The 18,722-nt window shown below is 48.6% G+C and overlaps 1 protein-coding gene across 1 annotated transcript in view; it reads right to left on the reverse strand.

The window, feature by feature from the left end:
- Positions 1-7,259: 7,259 nt before the first annotated feature.
- Positions 7,260-18,722, reverse strand: part of prkd2 (protein kinase D2) — a 158,016-nt gene continuing 146,553 nt past the window's right edge. Inside the window, exons 16-18 of the mRNA XM_072269841.1 lie at positions 16,832-17,099; positions 15,928-16,013; positions 7,260-12,500 (exon numbers count right to left, since the gene is read on the reverse strand). Of these exons, the coding sequence (XP_072125942.1) occupies positions 12,291-12,500; positions 15,928-16,013; positions 16,832-17,099 (564 nt within the window). The 3' untranslated portion in view covers positions 7,260-12,290. The remainder of the gene's footprint in view (positions 12,501-15,927; positions 16,014-16,831; positions 17,100-18,722) is intronic.

Here is an 18,722-nt window from a genome sequence, read left to right on the forward strand (position 1 = left end):
CCCTAGGGACTCTTTATCTCGTTATCTCATGTTCTCATATATATGAGATATAATATCTCATATTTATTGCTATTTATTTAAAGGTTCAAAAGGTTCATTTATTATCAAAGCATGTATCCGTATGCAACTCTGAAACTCGTCTTCTCTAGATAGCCATGAAACAAAGAACATGATAGTTGTTCAGAGAGAAACATCAAACCCACCCCTGCACAAAAAGAACAGCATTCCGATCATCAGTTCCTCCCGACAAACCCTCTACCCACACAAAACAGAAGCATATCAACCCCCAAACCCCCTTTCCCCACACAGAATGGAACAAGAACATCGACCTGCAAATAAAAAAAAAACTAACAGAACATCAACCCCCAAACTCCCTCCCCTCACACATCAAAGCAAAAAAGGGAACGGGCAATAAAAAATGCAGAATATGGAAACTGTAAGTATGAAAAAGTCCACAGCCCACTAACGCAATTATTCAATCCGTAAACGCAGATCCATGGGGACAACCTCCGACATCATCGAAAGAGAGGGACACCACACGAGGCAGAGGCCTAACCCGCGAGCTACACGGCGACAGGCGGCTCACAGACTCCTTCCCGTCAGCGATCAACGGGAGGGGCAATCGGTGCTGAAGTCTCCCTCGCCTTCCGCGTTCACAATCTTCTCAATCTTCCTTGACGCCTTAACCAGTGAAATGGAGTTGCACATCAGCTTACACCCCATCTCAAAACCTCTTCGCATCGAGGCCGTCTGGGTACGCGCTCGTTTCCCGGAGGCAGCAATGCTCTAGATCACCCAATCGATCTCCAAACTGTAAATCGCAGTCTCTAACCATCCCAGAGACACAGTTAGGGTGAAAAACAGACGTAAAAGAAGTACAACAGGTATTTTCGTGGGCTACCTGGAAGATGTCGACCAAGGGAACGTTGCACGCTGGCGCCATCTTACCCGCCATTTTTTGACCGACTTATATTTGCACTTGCAGAGTTTATTGTTTTCTGCACTCTGGTTGATCTTTCACTGATCCTGTTATAGTTACTGTTTTATAGATTTGCTGAGTCTGCCCGCAGGGTTGTATTCGGTGACATAGAAACCATAGAAAAACTACAGCACAGAAACAGGCCTTTTGGCCCTTCTTGGCTGTGCTGAACCATCTTCTGCCTAGTCCCACTGACCTGCATAGAAACCATAGAAAAAAAGACATGCATGCACTCTGATAATAAAATTTACTTTGAACTTTGAATTAGTTCTCTTCTTATAGCGGAAAAGCAAACCATGGTCCTGATGAAGGGTTTTGGTCCAAGTCGTCAACTGTTTATACTCCTCTCTGTAGATTCTCTCTGACCTGCAGATTTCCTCCTGCAGTTGGTGTGTGTGTTTCCAGAATCCGACCACCAATTCTGTAGAATCTCCTGTGCTAATGGAGTAAACTGTGTCCCTCAGGTAATGAATGAAACAAGCTCCTTGCTGCCCTCTGGTGTTCAAGCTCAGTAAATTCACCGCTGATCCTTCCAAGATGTTAAGATCAGCTTTGTATGAGACCTGCAGGTTGAAACATCAAACATTCAGTGAAATGTGCCATTCAGCGTCAATTACCAGCACAGTCCAGAGATGTGCTGGGGGCAGCCCCCAAGTGTCGTCATGCTTCCAGTGCCAACGTAACAATCCCACAGGTTAATAACCCTAACCCGCACGCCTGAGGGCACACGCTCACCATTTTGGGGGTGGCGACTTCCCAACTGTCATCAGAGCTCTGAATGGATAATAAACCCATGAACACTGTGCACCTGGAATAAAGACAGACGTGAAAAAGTTTTTGAAACGTGTGTACCTCTCAGGTCCGACCGGTGGTGTTAGTCTAGGGAAGACAGTCTCCGGCCCTGCCAAACGTGTGAAATCTGAGGTGCAAAACCTGCTGTTTGTGAGCTGCTGTGTGATGTGTTTCCCTGTTACAAATCAGTACCACGAAATCACAGAGAGTACACCCTATGCAGTTAAATGATTTAGCGTTATAATTCTTAATTTGACTAAAGGGGTTAGTAAAGTAAAACAAGAAGAAAAGGGCCCATTTTAATAAAACAGTCTAATGTGCACAAGTTGGAGCTCACAGTTTCTCTTCCGCTGGTCCTCCATCGATTCCCCCGGGCTTCGTCAACTCATGGCCCCACTCCAAGTCTAGTCCTTCCTGGTGTATGCGACCTCTCCTTTCTGGTATCTTCTCTCTTCATCCCACTCTCATTCTGATATGTCTATCCACATCCCATTCCCATTCTGAAATGTCTATCCACATCCCATTCCCATTCTGTAATGTCTATCCACATCCCATTCCCATTCTGAAATGTCTATCCACGGCCTCCTCTACTGTCAAGATGAAGCCACATTCAGGTTGGAGGAACAACACCTTATATTCCGTCTGGCTAGCCTCCAACCTGATGGCATGAACATTGACTTCTCCAACTTCCGCTAATGCCCCATCTCCCCCTCGTACCCCATCCGTTATCTATTTATTTATTATTTTTTCTTTCTCCTTTTTCTCCCTCTGTCCCTCTCACTATACTCCTTGCCCATCCTCTGGGTTTTCCCCCCCTCCTCCTTTCTTTCTCCCTAGGCCTCCTGTCCCATGATCCTCTCGTATCCCTTTTGCCAATCACCTGTCCAGCTCTTGGCTCCATCCCTCCCCCTCCTGTCTTCTCCTATCATTTCAGATCTCCCCCTCCCCTTCCCACTTTCAAATCTCTTACTATCTCTTCTTTCAGTTAGTCCTGACAAAGGGTCTCGGCCTGAAGCGTCGACTGTACCCCTTCCTAGAGATGCTGCCTGGCCTGCTGCGTTCACCAGCAACTTTGATGTATGTTGCTTCTCTCTTCATCTTGTGCTGAACAAAAAACCCAGATCACCTCGTTCTCAGGCACACAACAAGAATAAACACTCCTTTCATTGGACAGCGTACATTCCTAAGCCCCCGTTATCGCTAGACATAACCCAAACACTGCTGCTACAGAAAAACCATTACATCAGCAGTGAAACTTTTCCCAGGGCGCTACACGTGAAAGATTTTCTTTAGTGCACGGCAGTTCATTATCCCCTTCAATTAATACATGAAATCAAAAGTATGATTTGATACTTTTCATTTTATATTCTAAATATTCATTGTATGCATATTAACAAAAAACATTTAAAATGCTGCACAGTTTTCAGGCCGTGTACAAATTTCCTATCAGAACAGTGGTTGGTCCGCACGGCTGTAAAACAGATGAGAGGGAACATTGCACATCTCCTCACTGTGTTTGCATGACTTAATTTTTAAAAATATATATTTCGTATTGTAATTTGTGGTATATTTTATGTATTGCACTGTTCTGCAGCTGCAAAATGACAAATTTCATGTAGGTGAATGATAATAAGCCTGATTTTGATTCTGACTTTTGAAATGTGGGAGGAAACTAGATAAGACCATAAGATATAGAAGCAGAATTAGGCCATTTGGCCCATCGAGTCTGCTCCACCATTTCATCATGGCTGATCCATTTTCCATCTCAGCCCCAATCTCCTGCCTTCTCCCCGTATCCCTTCATAGCCTGATTGACCAAGAATCTATCAATCTCTGCCTTAATTATAGATTGATGGATGGATACTTTATTGATCCCAAAGGAGATGACGGTGTCACAGTATCATTACAAGTGCACATATTAGAAGTAAGAAAGAATAAACAATAAATTACCTCAAACAACCTAAAAGGAGGGGGACAGATTCTGGAAAGGTGTAATAATAACAGGGTTGTCGTGGTGGGATATTTTTATTTCCCAAAAATAGATTGGCACATCCCTACAGCGAGGGGTTTAGATGGGGTGGAGTTTGTTAGGTGTGTCCAGGAAGGTTTCTTGACACAATATGTAGATAAGCCTACAAGAGGAGAAGCTGTACTTGATCTGGTATTTGGAAATGAACCTGGTCAGGTGTCAGATCTCTCAGTGGGAGAGCATTTTGGAGATAGTGATCACAACTCTATCTCCTTTACCGTAGCATTGGAGAGGGATAGGAACAGACAAATTAGGAAAGCATTTAATTGGAGTAAGGGGAAATATGAGGCTATCAGGCAGGAACTTGGAAGCATAAATTGGAAACAGATGTTCTCAGGGAAATGTATGGAAGAAATATGGCAAATGTTCAGCGGTTATTTGCGTGGGGTTCTGTATAGGTACATTCCATTGAGACAGGGAAAGGATGGTAGGGTACAGGAACCATGGTGTACAAAGGCTGTTGAAAATCTAGTCAAGAAGAAAAGAAAAGCTTACGAAAAGTTCAAAAAACTAGGTAATGATAGAGATCTAGAAGATTATAAGGCTAACAGGAAGGAGTTTAAGAATGAAATTAGGAGAGCCAGAAGGGGCCATGAGAAGGCCTTGGCAGAGAGGATTAAGGAAAACCCCAAGGCATTCTACAAGTATGTGAAGAGCAAGAAGATAAGACGTGAGAGAATAGGACCAATCAAGTGTGACAGTGGGAAAGTGTGTATGGAACCAGAGGAAATAGCAGAGGTACTTAATGAATAGCAACATACATCAAAGTTGCTGGTGAATGCAGCAGGCCAGGCAGCATCTCTAGGAAGAGGTACAGTCGACATTTCGGGCCGAGACCCTTCGTCAGGACTAACTGAAGGAAGAGCTAGTAAGAGATTTGAAAGTCTTAATGAATACTTTACTTCAGTATTCACTATGGAAAAGGACCTGGGCGATTGTAGGGATGACTTTCAGCAGACTGAAAAGCTTGAGCATGTAGATATTAAGAAAGAGGATGTGCTGGAGCTTTTGGAAAGCATCAAGTTGGATAAGTCTCCAGGACCAGATGAGATGTACCCCAGGCTACTGTGGGAGGCGAGGGAGGAGATTGCTGAGCCTATGGCAATGATCTTTGCATTATCAATGGGAACGGGAGAGGTTCCGGAGGATTGGAGGGTCGCAGATGTTGTTCCTTTATTCAAGAAAGGGAGTAGAGATAGCCCAGGAAATTATAGACCAGTGAGTCTTACTTCAGTGGTTGGTAAGTTGATGGAGAAGATCCTGAGAGGCAGGATTTATGAACATTTGGAGAGGCATAACATGATTAGGAATAGACAGCATGGCTTTGTCAAAGGCAAGTCGTACCTTACGAGCCTGATGGAGGTTTTTTGAGGATGTGACTAAACACATTGATGAAGGTAGAGCAGTAGATGCATCAGACCACGCGTGAAGGACATTCAGGAAGAGAGGCGTCGCTGTCGTCGAGGCGCGGGGTGGACTTGTAGTCCGTTATGGGTTGAATGTCCGGTGTCTCTGCTGTCGCAGAAGTTACTGTGAGTTTTCTGTGAATAATCCTGTTTTTGCCTGCCTGGCCGGGGGGGGGGGGGGGGGGGGAATCGCAGCCCCTGCTGGTCCAAGAGCAGTCTCGCTCGCTGAGCTGAAGACAGCGTTCTGATCTCTGAGCTCGGAGATCTGCTGTTAACCACGGCCCCTGAGATGCGTTTAAGAACAGTAGCCCCTGCAGCAAAAGGTTAACGTCTGAGGAGCATCTTAATGGGTCCGGATCTGTATTTGCTGGAGTTTGGAATAATGAGGGGGGTGGGGGGAGGATCTATCTCATTGAAACCTGTCAAGTATTGAAATATATGGATATAGAGTGGACCTGGAGAGGTTGTGTCCTTTACTGGGGGAGTCTAGGACCAGAGGGCACAAACTCAGAATAAAAGGACGTCCCTTTAGAACAGAGATGGGAGATATTTCTTCAGCTAGAGAATGCTGAACCTTTGGAATTCATTGCCACAGACAGGTCATTGGGTAGATTTAAGGTAGAAGTTGATAGGTTCTTGATTAATAGGGGTGAAAGAGGTCATGAGGAGAAGGCGGGAGAAGGAAAATAAATCGGCCATGATGGAATGGTGGAGCAGACTTGATGGGCCAAATGGCCTATCGTGGCAAGACTACAGCCATCTGAACCGCTGCAGTAACACACACACAACGCCGGAGGAACTCAGTGGGTCAGGCGGCATCTATGGACAGGAACTATGCACAGTTGTCATTCTGGGTTGAGACCCTTCCTCAGAACCCAACTTCTGCGGCGCAGGCAGAGATTTTTAAGACCATCTGAAAACCATAACTCTGGTTCAGAGTGATATCCATCTGTGTCTCTCGGAACTTTGTCCCTTTAACCCGACCCCCCCCCCCCCCCAACGTGACATCTCAAAGGGCCCCGTGGTCCATCAACCACGGCAGCACAGTCTCTGGAGCTGTGCACAGCAAGATTCCACAAACAACCATTGGCTGGAGGGACAGCCAATGAGCACATCAGAAGTGAGCCTTGGTTGCATTAACAAGAATACAAGCGATGTCAATGACGAACAGGGAGCGAACTGCAGATGTCCCCGCAGCAAAAACCTTGCACTCAACATCAGTAAGACCCAAGAACTGACTGTGGACTTCAGAAAGGGAAAGGCGAGAGATCGCACACCCAGTCCTCATCAAGGGATGGAAAGTGGAGAGAGTGAGCAATTACAAGCTCCCTGGTATCAACATCTCTGAGGACCTAACCTGGCCCCAACATATCGATGCAGCTGTAATGAAAGTAATTATATGACATTGGCGATTCGATATGTCACCGAAAACAATCACAAATTTCTACAGATGTACCAGGGAAAGCATTCTAACCGGCTGCATCACCGTCTCGTATGGTGGTGGTGGGGCGGCTACTGCCATATTAACTTGAAGAGTCGAGTTGTAACCGTAGTCAGTTCCATCATGGAAACCAGCCTCCATCGTACCCAGGACATCTTCAAGAAGCAGTGCCTCAGAAAGGTGGCGTCAGTCACCCAGGTCATGCCCTCTTCTCATTGTTAGTGTCCGGGATGAGGTACAGCAGCCTGAAGACACACACTCAACGATTCAGGAACAGCTTCTTCCCCTCTGCCATCCGATTTCTGAATGGACACTGAACCCATGGACACTACCCCTCAATACTTTTTAGCTCCCACTTTTGCACTATTTTTAAATTTAACTATTTAATATATTTACTTACTGTGACTCACAGTTTTTAATAGGCATTGTGATCTTATATAAGGCATTGAACTGCTGCTGCGAAGTTAACAAATTTCACGACACCCGCCGGTGACCTTAAACCTGGTTCTGACTCCGAGCTGCAGCCAGAATCCTTCAGCTGATGGAAACACGGGACAGCCGCCACCGGAGCACTACAGAAAATCTGACAATCGAGCATGGATGTGTTGAAAATCATCTTTATTGAACAGGTCAAAGTACGTTTTCTACAAATAAAACAAAGCTGAACGATATCCGGAGACTCAGCAGACAGAAACTGAGATACAGAGGCTGGGATGGGCAAATCTTCACACACACACACACACACACACTCATTTACACAGTCTCACACACACACACTCACACTCATTTACACAGTCACACACACACACTCATTTACACAGTCACACACACACTCACACATTCGCCCATAGAAATATTCACTCCCAAACGCACACACTTGCTCACAGATACACACATTGACGCATTTGTTCACCGACATAAGCACAGACACAGACAGACAGAGACACGCACACACACGCCAGTAACGAGTCTACAACTGAAGGTGCCGCCAGCAGGTTTTAGCCAACCTTACCCTGACAACCTTTTGGAGTGGATTGTGGAAAATCACCCGGGATCCCCCCCGCCCCCGCTCTCCAATGATCCTTTTCCCAAACCAATCTCGGCCGAGATGAACTGCGACGCCTTCCGCAGTCAAGTGGCCCACTAAGGCTGGCTCCCCAGACACAGCCCCTTGGGAGCCATCCGGCTTGGCAGCTCACGCCGCTGTGCCTGGGGAGGAAGGGGAGCCTGTGGTGTACGCGTGTCCTTGTGCTCTCACACTCTCTGGTAACCTGGTGCCTGACCATCTTACAGACGCCCATGTCAAACCACTCGATATGGTAGTACTGAATGGATGTCATCAAAAGCACATTGACGTTGGTAGGAATGGAGGAGGGAGCGAGAGAAAGCTTGCTCTATCCTCTGATAGTATGTTCATTCAGCGGCCACTTTATTAGGTACCCCTGCTCGTTAGTGCAAATATCCAATCAGCCAATCACGTGGCAGCAACTCAAAGCATAAAAGCATGCAGACACGGTCAAGAGGTTCAGTTGTTGTTCAGGCCAAACGTCAGAATGTGATCAAAGCGGCTTTGGCCGTGGAATGATTGTTGGTGCCAGATGGGGTGGTTTGAGTATCTCAGAAACTGCTCATCTCCTGGGATTTTCACGCACAACAGTCTCTGGAACAGGGGTTCCCAACCTATTTTTATGCGGCTGATCCCTACCATTAAATGAGGGGTCCGTGGACCCCGGCTGGGAACTCCTGCTCTAGAGTTTGCAGAGAATAATGGTGTGGAAAAACAAGAAACATCCAGTGAGTGGCAGTTCTGTGGGTGAAAACACCCAGAGAGGTCAGAGGAGAATGGCCAGACTGGTTCAAGCTGACAGGAACGTGACAGTAACTCAGATAACCACACGTTACAACAGTGGTGTGCAGAACAGCGTCTCTGAATGCACAATTCATTTTCCTTGAAGTCGACGGGCCAGAGCAGCAGAAGACCATGAACATACACTCAGTGGCCACTTTATTAGGTACAGGAGGTCCTCATAAAGGGGCTACTGAGTGTCTGCGGACCACTAACTTTAATAATATTGTGGGAGATTGTTTGGAAGTACAGGTGAGCATCAGAAGCTGGGGAGATCCTGCACTGGGAAACTCTGTTGACCCATTAGGGGTGCCACGGTAGCATAGTGGTTAGCACAACCACTTTACGGCACCAGCGATGACAGATCCAGGGTTCGATTCCCGCTACTTGTGCATTCTCGCTGCGGCCAAGTAGGTTTCCTCCTGGTGCTCTGGTTTCCTCCCACATTCCAAAGACGTGCCAGTCAGTAGGCTAATTGGTCATTGTAAATTGTCCTGTGATTCGGCTAGGGTAAAATTAGACCTTAAGATATAGGAGCTGAAGTAGGCCATTCGGCCCATCGAGTCTGCTCCGTAAAATTCGTGGGTTGCTAGGTGGTGCAGTGTGTTGGGTATCTCCCGATTAAAAAAAAGACCCATGTTTGATAGTAGTTAACAAAATTTGCGTTTGCTCACCTGGCTTGCTGTCCCATCACCGACACAAAAGCAAACGTTACAGAGTAATCACTTGCACGGGAACGCAGCAGCCAATCTCCCGCGAGCAACTAATGAAATGACGAGCTGCTGGTTGAGGTTCCAGAGTGGTGGGGATGATCCTACTGCCTTTTCTTCACAGTGTTTACCCTGGGACCTTATCTGCCCACCTCAGAGAATGCAGGTCCTTTACACAGAGAGTGGCCGGCGTGTAGAACGCCCTGCCAGGGGCGGCGGCCGACGCAGATATAGATACTGGGGGTGGGGGCATTTAAATTGGCGGCAATGTGGGAGGGGAGGGTTGGATTGATTTCAGAGTAGGTTGAAATGTGGGCATCACATTGTGGGCCGAAGGGCCTGTACTCTGCTGGACTGTTCTGGGTTCTGGGATCCAGAGTAAACTTAAGCTAGGTGGGCCAGGCCGCAACTGAGGGGAGGTCAGGGCCCCACCTCAGGACAGAAAGAGGCTTGGTTTAATGTCCAATGTAAAAGATGGGTTCTCTGACCAAGCAGGTCTTCCCTAATATTCTTGTGGGGATTAATTAATTGATTAATTTATTGGTGGAATATGCCCTTCACGCTCTTTGAGCTGCGCCGCCCAGCTTTTCCTGATTTAACCCTAGCCTAATCATGGGACAACTTACAACCTACCAACTGGTATGTCTTTGGACTGTGGGAGGAAACCAGAGTACCCGGAGGAAACCCATGTGGTCATGGGGAGAACATCCAAACTCCTTACAGGCAGCGGCGGGAATTGAACCCGGGTCGCTGGACTGTAAGGAGAGATACAACAACAAAACAGGCTCTTCAGCCCAACAAGTATCACCTACCCATTTGCAGTAATCTCCTCCTATACTTCCCACCTTCTCATCTACCCCCACCCCCAGAGCCTTTAACGCCCACTCCAGGAGCGACTTACAGTGCCCAGCTGACCCATCCACCCCCAGGCCTCTGGGACGCGGGAGGACCGCAGGGCTTACGTGCAAACTCCGCACAGACACCGCTGGAGGTCAGAATCGGACCCGGGTCTCTGGTGAGAAGAGGCAGCGTCTCTATCTGCTGTGCCGCCGTGCTGGGGTACCATTAGAGTCCCCATCAGTTGGCCTGGAGAGCAAAAGGTGAGGCTCACTGCAGCCTCCCTTCACGTGTTTCTGGCGACGTGTGGGGACCGACTGGCGGTAACGACGTGCCCCCCCGAGCATTGGGGAATCATTCTGGGTCAGCTCCTGAAGGACAGTGACTTGCCAGAGCATGGTTTCAAGCCCTTGTATCTTCTGCCTGATGGGGGGGGGGGGGCGGAGAAGAGAGGACGCCTCACTTAAAATACCACTTGCCCGCATTCGTGCCATTGCTCGTGAATCTTGGACCTTGGATGCCAGAGGTAGTTTTTTATTTAACAGAAAGAGCTGGGTGAGTGCAACGCACTGGCAGCGGTGATGGTACAGGCAGATACATTAGGGGCATTTGGGGACCTTTGCTATGGCTTGCATGGTGGGAGGGGTTTTGAAAGTGCTTCTGCTGGTGAGCGGTGGGAGGGGGAAGAGGAGGGTCGATGTTTCTGTTCCTGCTTGTGCCTGGGGGGGGGTGGTTACTGACGTTACTGTCATTCATTCTCTAGGGTGTCTTGTTGCTTGGTTGTCTGTGAAAAGTAAGAATTTCACGTTGTATACATTCTCCGAGAGTAAATCGAACCACTTGAAAAGAGACTCTTAGATTGGCACATGGATAATGTCAAAATGGAGGGCTATGCCGGAGGGAAGGGTTAGATTGACCTCAGAGATTACAGCACATCATTGTGGGCCAAAGGGCCTGTACTGCGCTGTAATCTCTCTCCGGGCCTCCTCTGTCCACATACATCCAAAACGCCATTGTACCTGCCTCTACCGTCTCCTCTAGCGCGTACGCAGTGCCTGCGCAAGCGGTCGTGCAACGCTGCCTCCAGCCCAGGTACCAGCCATCCCCGTCACAAATAAATTAAAAAAAACATGAACAAATTTCCCCCAGGGTGGGGTCCCACTTCCCATCACACGCCATTAACCACCGAATCCTACTGGCAGCAACGAAAATCTCAGTTTGCTTTCATGTCTCAGGTTTGTACAATGTGTTATAAATATAGAAATCTATCAGGAAACATGGCAGATATACAGTGTGAATGCACTTCCTTTGTGGTTGTGGAGTTCCTAAGGCAGCTGGGGTCTACATGTGTCTTGTACTGTAGGATCTACCGTTTACTAAGAACTTCCCTCCCTCACGACCTCTCAATCCCATTCCAATCAGTTCTTGGGAGGTTGTACATGACCAAGGAACTCTGCCTTTCCTCTACACGCCGCCCAGAAAAGTACCCTTCCTTCCCTCGAGCACGGTAAGGCTCCACGCCACATCAAAGGCCGGCGCGAGTTTGGGTCAAGATGGGGGCTGCATCCCAACTTCACCGTCAACCGAGCTTTCCGATAGAACGGGAAGGGAGGGGAGAAGAACGCGGGGTACAAGAGAGGAAGTAACATTGTACAAGTTCTCCCTCCCGCCCCTCACAACCACTGTGGCCCTCCGAACCCCGCTGAGGGAGTGAGCTATGAGCAGGCATCGGGCTGAAGCTCGGTGGCAGTACAGAGTGCCCCCCCGAGGAGCACTCGTTTGGATCGAGGCTCGTGTTGGCGAGGAGCTACGGTGCGAGGAACAAGGAAGGAGGGGTTCTTGCTTGTACTAACCATAATTTACGTAAAAATACAACAAAAACCAAATAGCTTATGGCCACTCTCTGAGAAGGCATCGTTCTGTAACAGGTCTCCCAGGAGAGGTCATGTCCGCATGAGATGGGAGGCAAGAGAAGGTCGGATTTCCACAGGCCTGCTTCAGGAATCTTGTGTTTGTGTCCGTACATCCACCATGATACAATCTCGCCTACTTGGGAACAGACAGATTCGCTCAAAGTTACGGCAGGGACTTTGTCTAGGTCCAAGAGCTGCCTCGTCAGGAGGGAGGTATTTTGATCGTCGAGCCTCGACGCCATCTCCGATCTGCGGCCGATTTCTCGGGTGCGGAACGGAGGGTGGAGGGGGCGGGATGAGGGGACATTTCGCAGGTGGCCAAGCGGTCGTTACAGTCCTACAGGATGCTGACTCTCTCACTGAGTCCCTGTCCGTCCTCTTCCCTCCAGCTGGCGGCGGGCGGCAGGCGGCTGGCCTTGTGGGGCTGGTACTGCAGGGAGCGGCTGAGGGCGAACGTCTCCCAGCGCAAGTCGTCGCTCTCGTGGGTCAGGTACCTCTCCCCCATTTTGCACTCCAGCTCTCGCAGATCCAGCCAGGTCTGGTGGTCCTGGGTTGGGAGAGAGAGAGAGAGAGAGAGGAGGGGGTTGTCAGAGATCAGAAAAGGTGGCCAGTTACCGGAGAGATTCTGTAAGTGGTTTACTATCGTTACGTGTACCAAGATACATGGAAACCGAGATTCAGGCAGCGTGGCAGCGTAGCGTCGTGTGTGTAGTGACGAGTTATAACTCATTTCAATGTCACCACAGCATTTGAGCAGAAAACAACCTCTCCCTCAATGTCACAGAAACAAAGGAGCTGGTTGTTGATTACAGGAGGAATGGAGATGGGCTAACCCCTATAGACATCAATAGATCTGGGGTTGAGAGGGTAAACAGCTTTAAGTTCCTCGGCATACACATCACCAAGGATCTCACGTGGTCTGTACACACCAGCTGTGTGGTGAAAAAGGCACAACAGACCTCTCACCTCAGACGGATGAAGAAGTTTGGTATGGGCCCCCAAATTGTAAGAACTTTCTACAGGGGTACAACTGAGAGCATCCTGACTGGCTGCATCACTGCCTGGTACGGGAACTGTACCTCCCTCAATCGCAGGTCTCTGCAGAGAGTGGTGTGGACAGCCCAGCGCATCTGTAGTTGTGAACTTCCCATGATTCAGGACATTTACAAAGACAGGTGCGTAAAAAGGGCCCGAAGGATCATTGGGGACCCGAGTCATCCCAACCACAAACTGTTCCAGGAGCTACCGTCTGGGAAACGGTACAGCAGCATTAAAGCCAGGACCAACAGGCTCCGAGACAGCTTCTTCCACTAGGCCATCAGACTGATTAATTCACACTGATACAATTGTATTTCTATGTTATACTGACTGTCCTGTTGTACATACTATTCATTACTAATTACTATAGATTGCACATTTAGATGGAGACGAAAGGTAAAGATTTTTACTCCTCGTGTATGTGAAGGATGTAAGTAATAAAGTCAATTCAATTCAATCCCAACTGGTCCATCAGCACAGTAACCATACCGGAGTCACCATTATACAAAAACCTACCCCTGACATCTCCTCTGTTCCTACTTTCAGGGGTAAATTTTTTACGGAAAGTGGTGAGTGCGTGGAATAGGCTGCTGGCGACGGTGGTGGAGGTGGATACGATAGGGTCTTTTAAGAGACTCCTGGATAGGTACATGGAGCTTAGAAAAATAGAGGGCTGTGGGTAAGCCTAGGTAGTTCTAAAGTAAGTACGTGTTCGGCACAGCATTGTGGGCCAAAGGGCCTGTATGGTGCTGTAGGGTTTCTATGTTTCTATGTATCAAAAGGTCTCGGGGACACACAGGGAGCAAGGACAGAAAGGGGTTGCTAATACACAGATTCATACAACTGGAAACACACGAAGTGCATTCATGCCCAACTGTTGTCGTGAAAAGACTAGTGAGGACCAATAACTAGCAACCAGGGATGTGGATTGTGCTAATGTGGTAACAGGGAATTGCAAAGAGTCACAGAGTGCAGAAGTGACACAGCAAAGCTTCAGGAACTTCACTAATGATGTTGCAGTTAGTAAGCACCCATAGTTGTAACCGAAAATTGGATTGATTGATTTATTTACAGAGCAGAATAGGCTTCTGGCCCCTGGAGCCACATCGCCCAGCCAACCCCCAATTTAATCTGACCCTTTCATGGGACATTAACCAACTAACATACTGGTCAGTGTCAGCGGTGAAGAGGGCAAATGCAATGTTAGCACTCATTTCTAGAGGAATAGAGTATAGCAGCAGGGATGTGATGTTGAGGCTCTATAAGGCGCTGGTAAGGCCTCACTTGGAGTACTGTGGGCAGTTTTGGTCTCCTTATTTAGGAAAGGATGTGCTGATGTTGGAGAGGGTACAGAGAAGATTCACTACAGTGATTCCGGGAATGAGAGGGTTAACATATGAGGAATGTTTGTCCGCTCTTGGATTGTATTCCTTGGAATTTAGAAGAATGAGGGGAGACCTCACAGAAACATTTCGAATGTTGAAAGGCATGGATAGAGTGGATGTGGCAAAGTTGTTTCCCATGATGGGGGAGTCTAGTACGAGAGGGCATGACTTAAGGATTGAAGGGCGCCCATTCAGAACAGAAATGCGAAGAAATTTTTTTAGTCAGAGGGTGGTGAATCTATGGAATTTGTTGCCATGGGCGGCAGTGGAGGCCAAGTCATTGGGTGTATTTGATGGAGAATGGATGTGAAATCACAGAGGAACATCTGGAGAAATTTCTGAAACGCCCGTTCGCTGCTGTTGTTACTGTGTGGTTGGGAATCTTTCAGAGGGTAGGCCTCAAAATCCCCGGACTTGCCTGCTTTTGGCAACCGAGAAGGAGGTCAAATCGTTTGGACAGAGATGGCGCTCGGTACTCATTGTCGGAGAGCTGATCAGAGCTCGAAGTTTTCGGATGACTCAGAGTCGGATTGTGGTCGGCATGGCAGGGAGAGTTTTTCTTCCTTCTCCCGTCTGTGTGAGATGTGGGACATTTGAGAAACTTTGAACTTTACTGTGCTCATGGACTTCTTCATCAAGTTATGGTATTGTTGCACTGTTGTAACTATATGTTATTATTATGTGCTTTTGTCAGTTTTTTCAGTCTTGGTCTGTCCTGTGTTTTGTGATATCACACCGGAGGAATATTGTATCATTTCTTAATGCATGCATTACTAAATGACAATAAAAGAACATTACGTGTCTTCATAATCATATTTAAGGCAGAGATTGATAGGTATCTGAGTAGCCAGGGCATCAAAGGTTATGGTGAGAAGGCGGGGGAGTGGAACTAAATGGGAGAATGGATCAGCTCATGATAAAATGGCGGAGCAGACTCGATGGGCCGAATGGCCGACTTCTGCTCCTCTGTCTTATGGTCAGTACACCTTTGGACTGTGGGAGGAAACCTGAGCACCCGGAGGAAACCCACGCGGTCATGGGGAGAAGGCAGAAACTCCTTACAGACAGGTAACTCCTTACTTTCGATAGCCTTAGAACAGTGGGGTAGAAGCTGTCCTTTGAGCCCGGTAGCACGTCCTTTCAGGTTTCTACATCTCCTACCTGACAGAAAGCCCCATCTGAGATCGTCCCATTTTGGCCACGTCTCTCCAAGCCTTTCTGATCCGTGCACCTGTCCAAAGCTCACTCTACCACCTCTGCTAAGAATGTAGTGTCGACAGGCTTTGTCAGCCAGGAGCTGTGATGTCAGTCAAGGACCGATGACAGGATCGCCCCCACCCAGGTTACACCAGCATTGACCAGAAGCTTCAAAAAGCGGTGGATGGGAGGTGGGAGGGGGAGGTTCCAGGTGTGCTTGACCGCAAAGTCACACATCTGTGGCAGTGGAGGTGATGGGCCCAGGCCTGGCAGGGTGGCGTTGAACCCAGAACATCTGGGCTCGGCATTACCACTGGCCTGACTGATTTTCAACCAACACGTCCAGGACGTTACCTGCAGGAAAGGGTGGCTTAAGGACTTGTCCACACTGTATCGCTTCCTCATCTTCACTTGCAGCATATTGTTGATCAGGTCGATGCCTGAAGGACAGAACAGATCACGACAGGTCAGAAAACTGCAGAAAGTCTGAAGAGGTGCTGGGAATGTCCCAGGACAGGAACGGTTGTGTTTGGTACAGTACTGAGCAAAACTCTTAGGCATAAACTGTATATAGAATCCTAAGACTTTTGCACAGTACTGTAGTAATTTTATGAATTGCACTGTACTGCTGCCACAAATAAGCAAATTTCATGACAGATGTGAGTGATGATAAACCTGATTCTGACACGGATCTCTATTTTGGACTGAGAGTGGGAAGGGGGCAGGGAGAGGGGAATCATGGTTGGGAAAAGGAGAAGGGAGAGGGGAGGGAGCGGGAAGCACCAGAGAGACATTCTACAATGATAAATAAACCGATTGTTTGGAATCAAGTGGGCTTGCCTGGTGTCTCAGGGCTGGGTGAGTCTGCACCTGTACCACCCCCCTCCCCCTGGCACTCCTTCTCTGCCACCTGTCCCACACCCCTCCCGCGGCGCTCCACCCTCACCATTCCCAACATCTTTTGCTCCTGCCAGATTTACAAACTCACTCTCTGCTCCACGTTGACAAATACAGTACTGTGCAAAAGTCTTAGGCACCCGAGCTGTATATATGTGTGCTTAAGGGCTTTGCACAGTGCTGTACGAGGGTAAATTCTCCTTCGTACTGTCTCATCACCCCTCCTAAAGCACAGACAGCATGGCTTAGATAATCCTCTCCACCGCTGCTGCTGACCTGCTGAGCTCCAGCAGCACTGACCGTGTGTTGCTCAGGGAAACAGCGGGGGTGGTTCGGGTCCGATACGGAGACGGTAACGTACCTTCATGCGAGATCTCCCTCCAGGGGTTGGGGGGATACATGAAGGCAGCGTTCTGGATCTGGTCATTGATATCTTCGTCCTCGTTGAAGGGGAACGTGCCGCTGAGGCTGACGTACATGATCACCCCGACTGACCACATGTCCAGCGAGCGGTTGTAGCCTTTGTTCAGCAGCACCTCGGGCGCGAGGTAGGCTGGCGTCCCCACCACCGACCGACGGAACGACTTCTCCCCGATGATGCGTGCAAAGCCAAAGTCGCAGAGCTTCACCTGAGAACCGGGAGTCATGCCAAGGTGGTGTGGGTGGGGGGGGGATTGTGGGGAGGGAGAGAGAGGGGGGAGAGAGGGGGGAGAGGGGAGAGAGAGAGGGAGAGAGAGAGGGAGAGGGGGGAGGGGGGAGAGAGGGGAGGGGGAGAGAGGGGGGAGAGGGGGAGAGAGGGGAGGGGGAGAGGGGGGGAGAGGGGGGAGAGGGGGAGAGAGGGGGAGAGAGGGGGAGAGAGGGGGAGAGAGGGGGGAGAGAGGGGGAGAGAGGGGGAGAGAGGGGGAGAGAGGGGGAGAGAGGGGGAGAGAGGGGGGAGAGAGAGCACAGACAGAAGGGAGAGGGAAGAAAGGAGAGAGCAGGAGGAGGTGAGGAGGGAAGGAGAGAGAGCAGGGGTGAGGAGACATTAGGAAGGAGTGAGGGTGGCAAAGAGAGAGAGCAAGTCAGTATGTGTGAGTGTGTGTTTGTGCGAGGGAGAGAACAAGTGTGAAATACGTGGAGATTAACAGACACCCTAGTTTGTAATCACCTAGAGATTACAGCGACATCTACAAACATAGAACAGCTGATAAGATTCGATCACTGAAAATACCCTGTCCCAGTTTTTAAACGGGGCCATTATCTCCTGCAAGGTTTTAATTCCAGGATTCTATTTGTAGTTGCGTTTTCTCTAATCAGGCTTCAACACCCAAGTGAACCAAGCAGAGAGAATCTGCACACCTTTCGAAGTCCCTGACCCACTTCTGAACACTGGGGGCCACAGATTCTAGTCATTTGCAATAAAGAGGGTCCCAACAGGAATCTTTCTCCCAGCCCTGCTCTGGGGTACAACTGGGGAGTGAGGTGAGCCTTGGCTAAGACTCCAATTGCTTCACTCTCCTCTTGTGTGTGGGAAGCTCAGCGGGCCAGGATCCCTATGCCATTGGAGAACCTCTCTGACCCTGGGGCTGCAGAGGATCGCCACTGTCCGCGATAGTTTCTCCCCGGGGGCAGGACCCATCTAAGAGACAGTTAGGTTTCTGTAAAGAAAAGGAGTGACAGGTATGTGGAGTTGAGATTACAATCAGGTCAGGCCATTACCTCTAGCAGGGGTGGAGAACCTGTGGCACCGGTGCCAAGAATTTTGTTGGTGTGCTGCGTGCAGTGCCGCCCCTCAACTCTTTAAACCCCACCCACGATAAAATGATACACCATGATTATTTTTACGCCCAAATGAAGCAGCGAATGGCTTTTTACAACCCAAAAAGCAGTGAGACGTTTCCACTGGAAACACCTCACTCCGTCTTGTCCCGTGAGATGATTGTGAGAACTTGTGACGTTGGTTGATACTTTTTGAAGAGGTGGCAGACCTGGTGTACACATCAGTATTTGGGTAGTAAATGGTTATAGTAACAACACAGTTTATAAATGCAATTGTATTTTAAAAGATTAGTAATTTTTGAAGAGATTTTTCAGGATATTCCATTTACGTCAGTGTCTCTGTTACACTTTTATTCGTACCCAGACAATGAATACACATTTGATGTTGTGGTGTTCACCGAGCTCGGCAATTCACTTGCAGATGTTTCATCACCAGTCGATGAGACTTCCTCAGTGCACAGTTGTTGGTGTTTCTCTCTGGGGAGAGCTCGTGT

Source organism: Mobula birostris, chromosome 10 (assembly GCF_030028105.1).
Source record: "Mobula birostris isolate sMobBir1 chromosome 10, sMobBir1.hap1, whole genome shotgun sequence".
NCBI lineage: Eukaryota > Metazoa > Chordata > Chondrichthyes > Myliobatiformes > Myliobatidae > Mobula > Mobula birostris.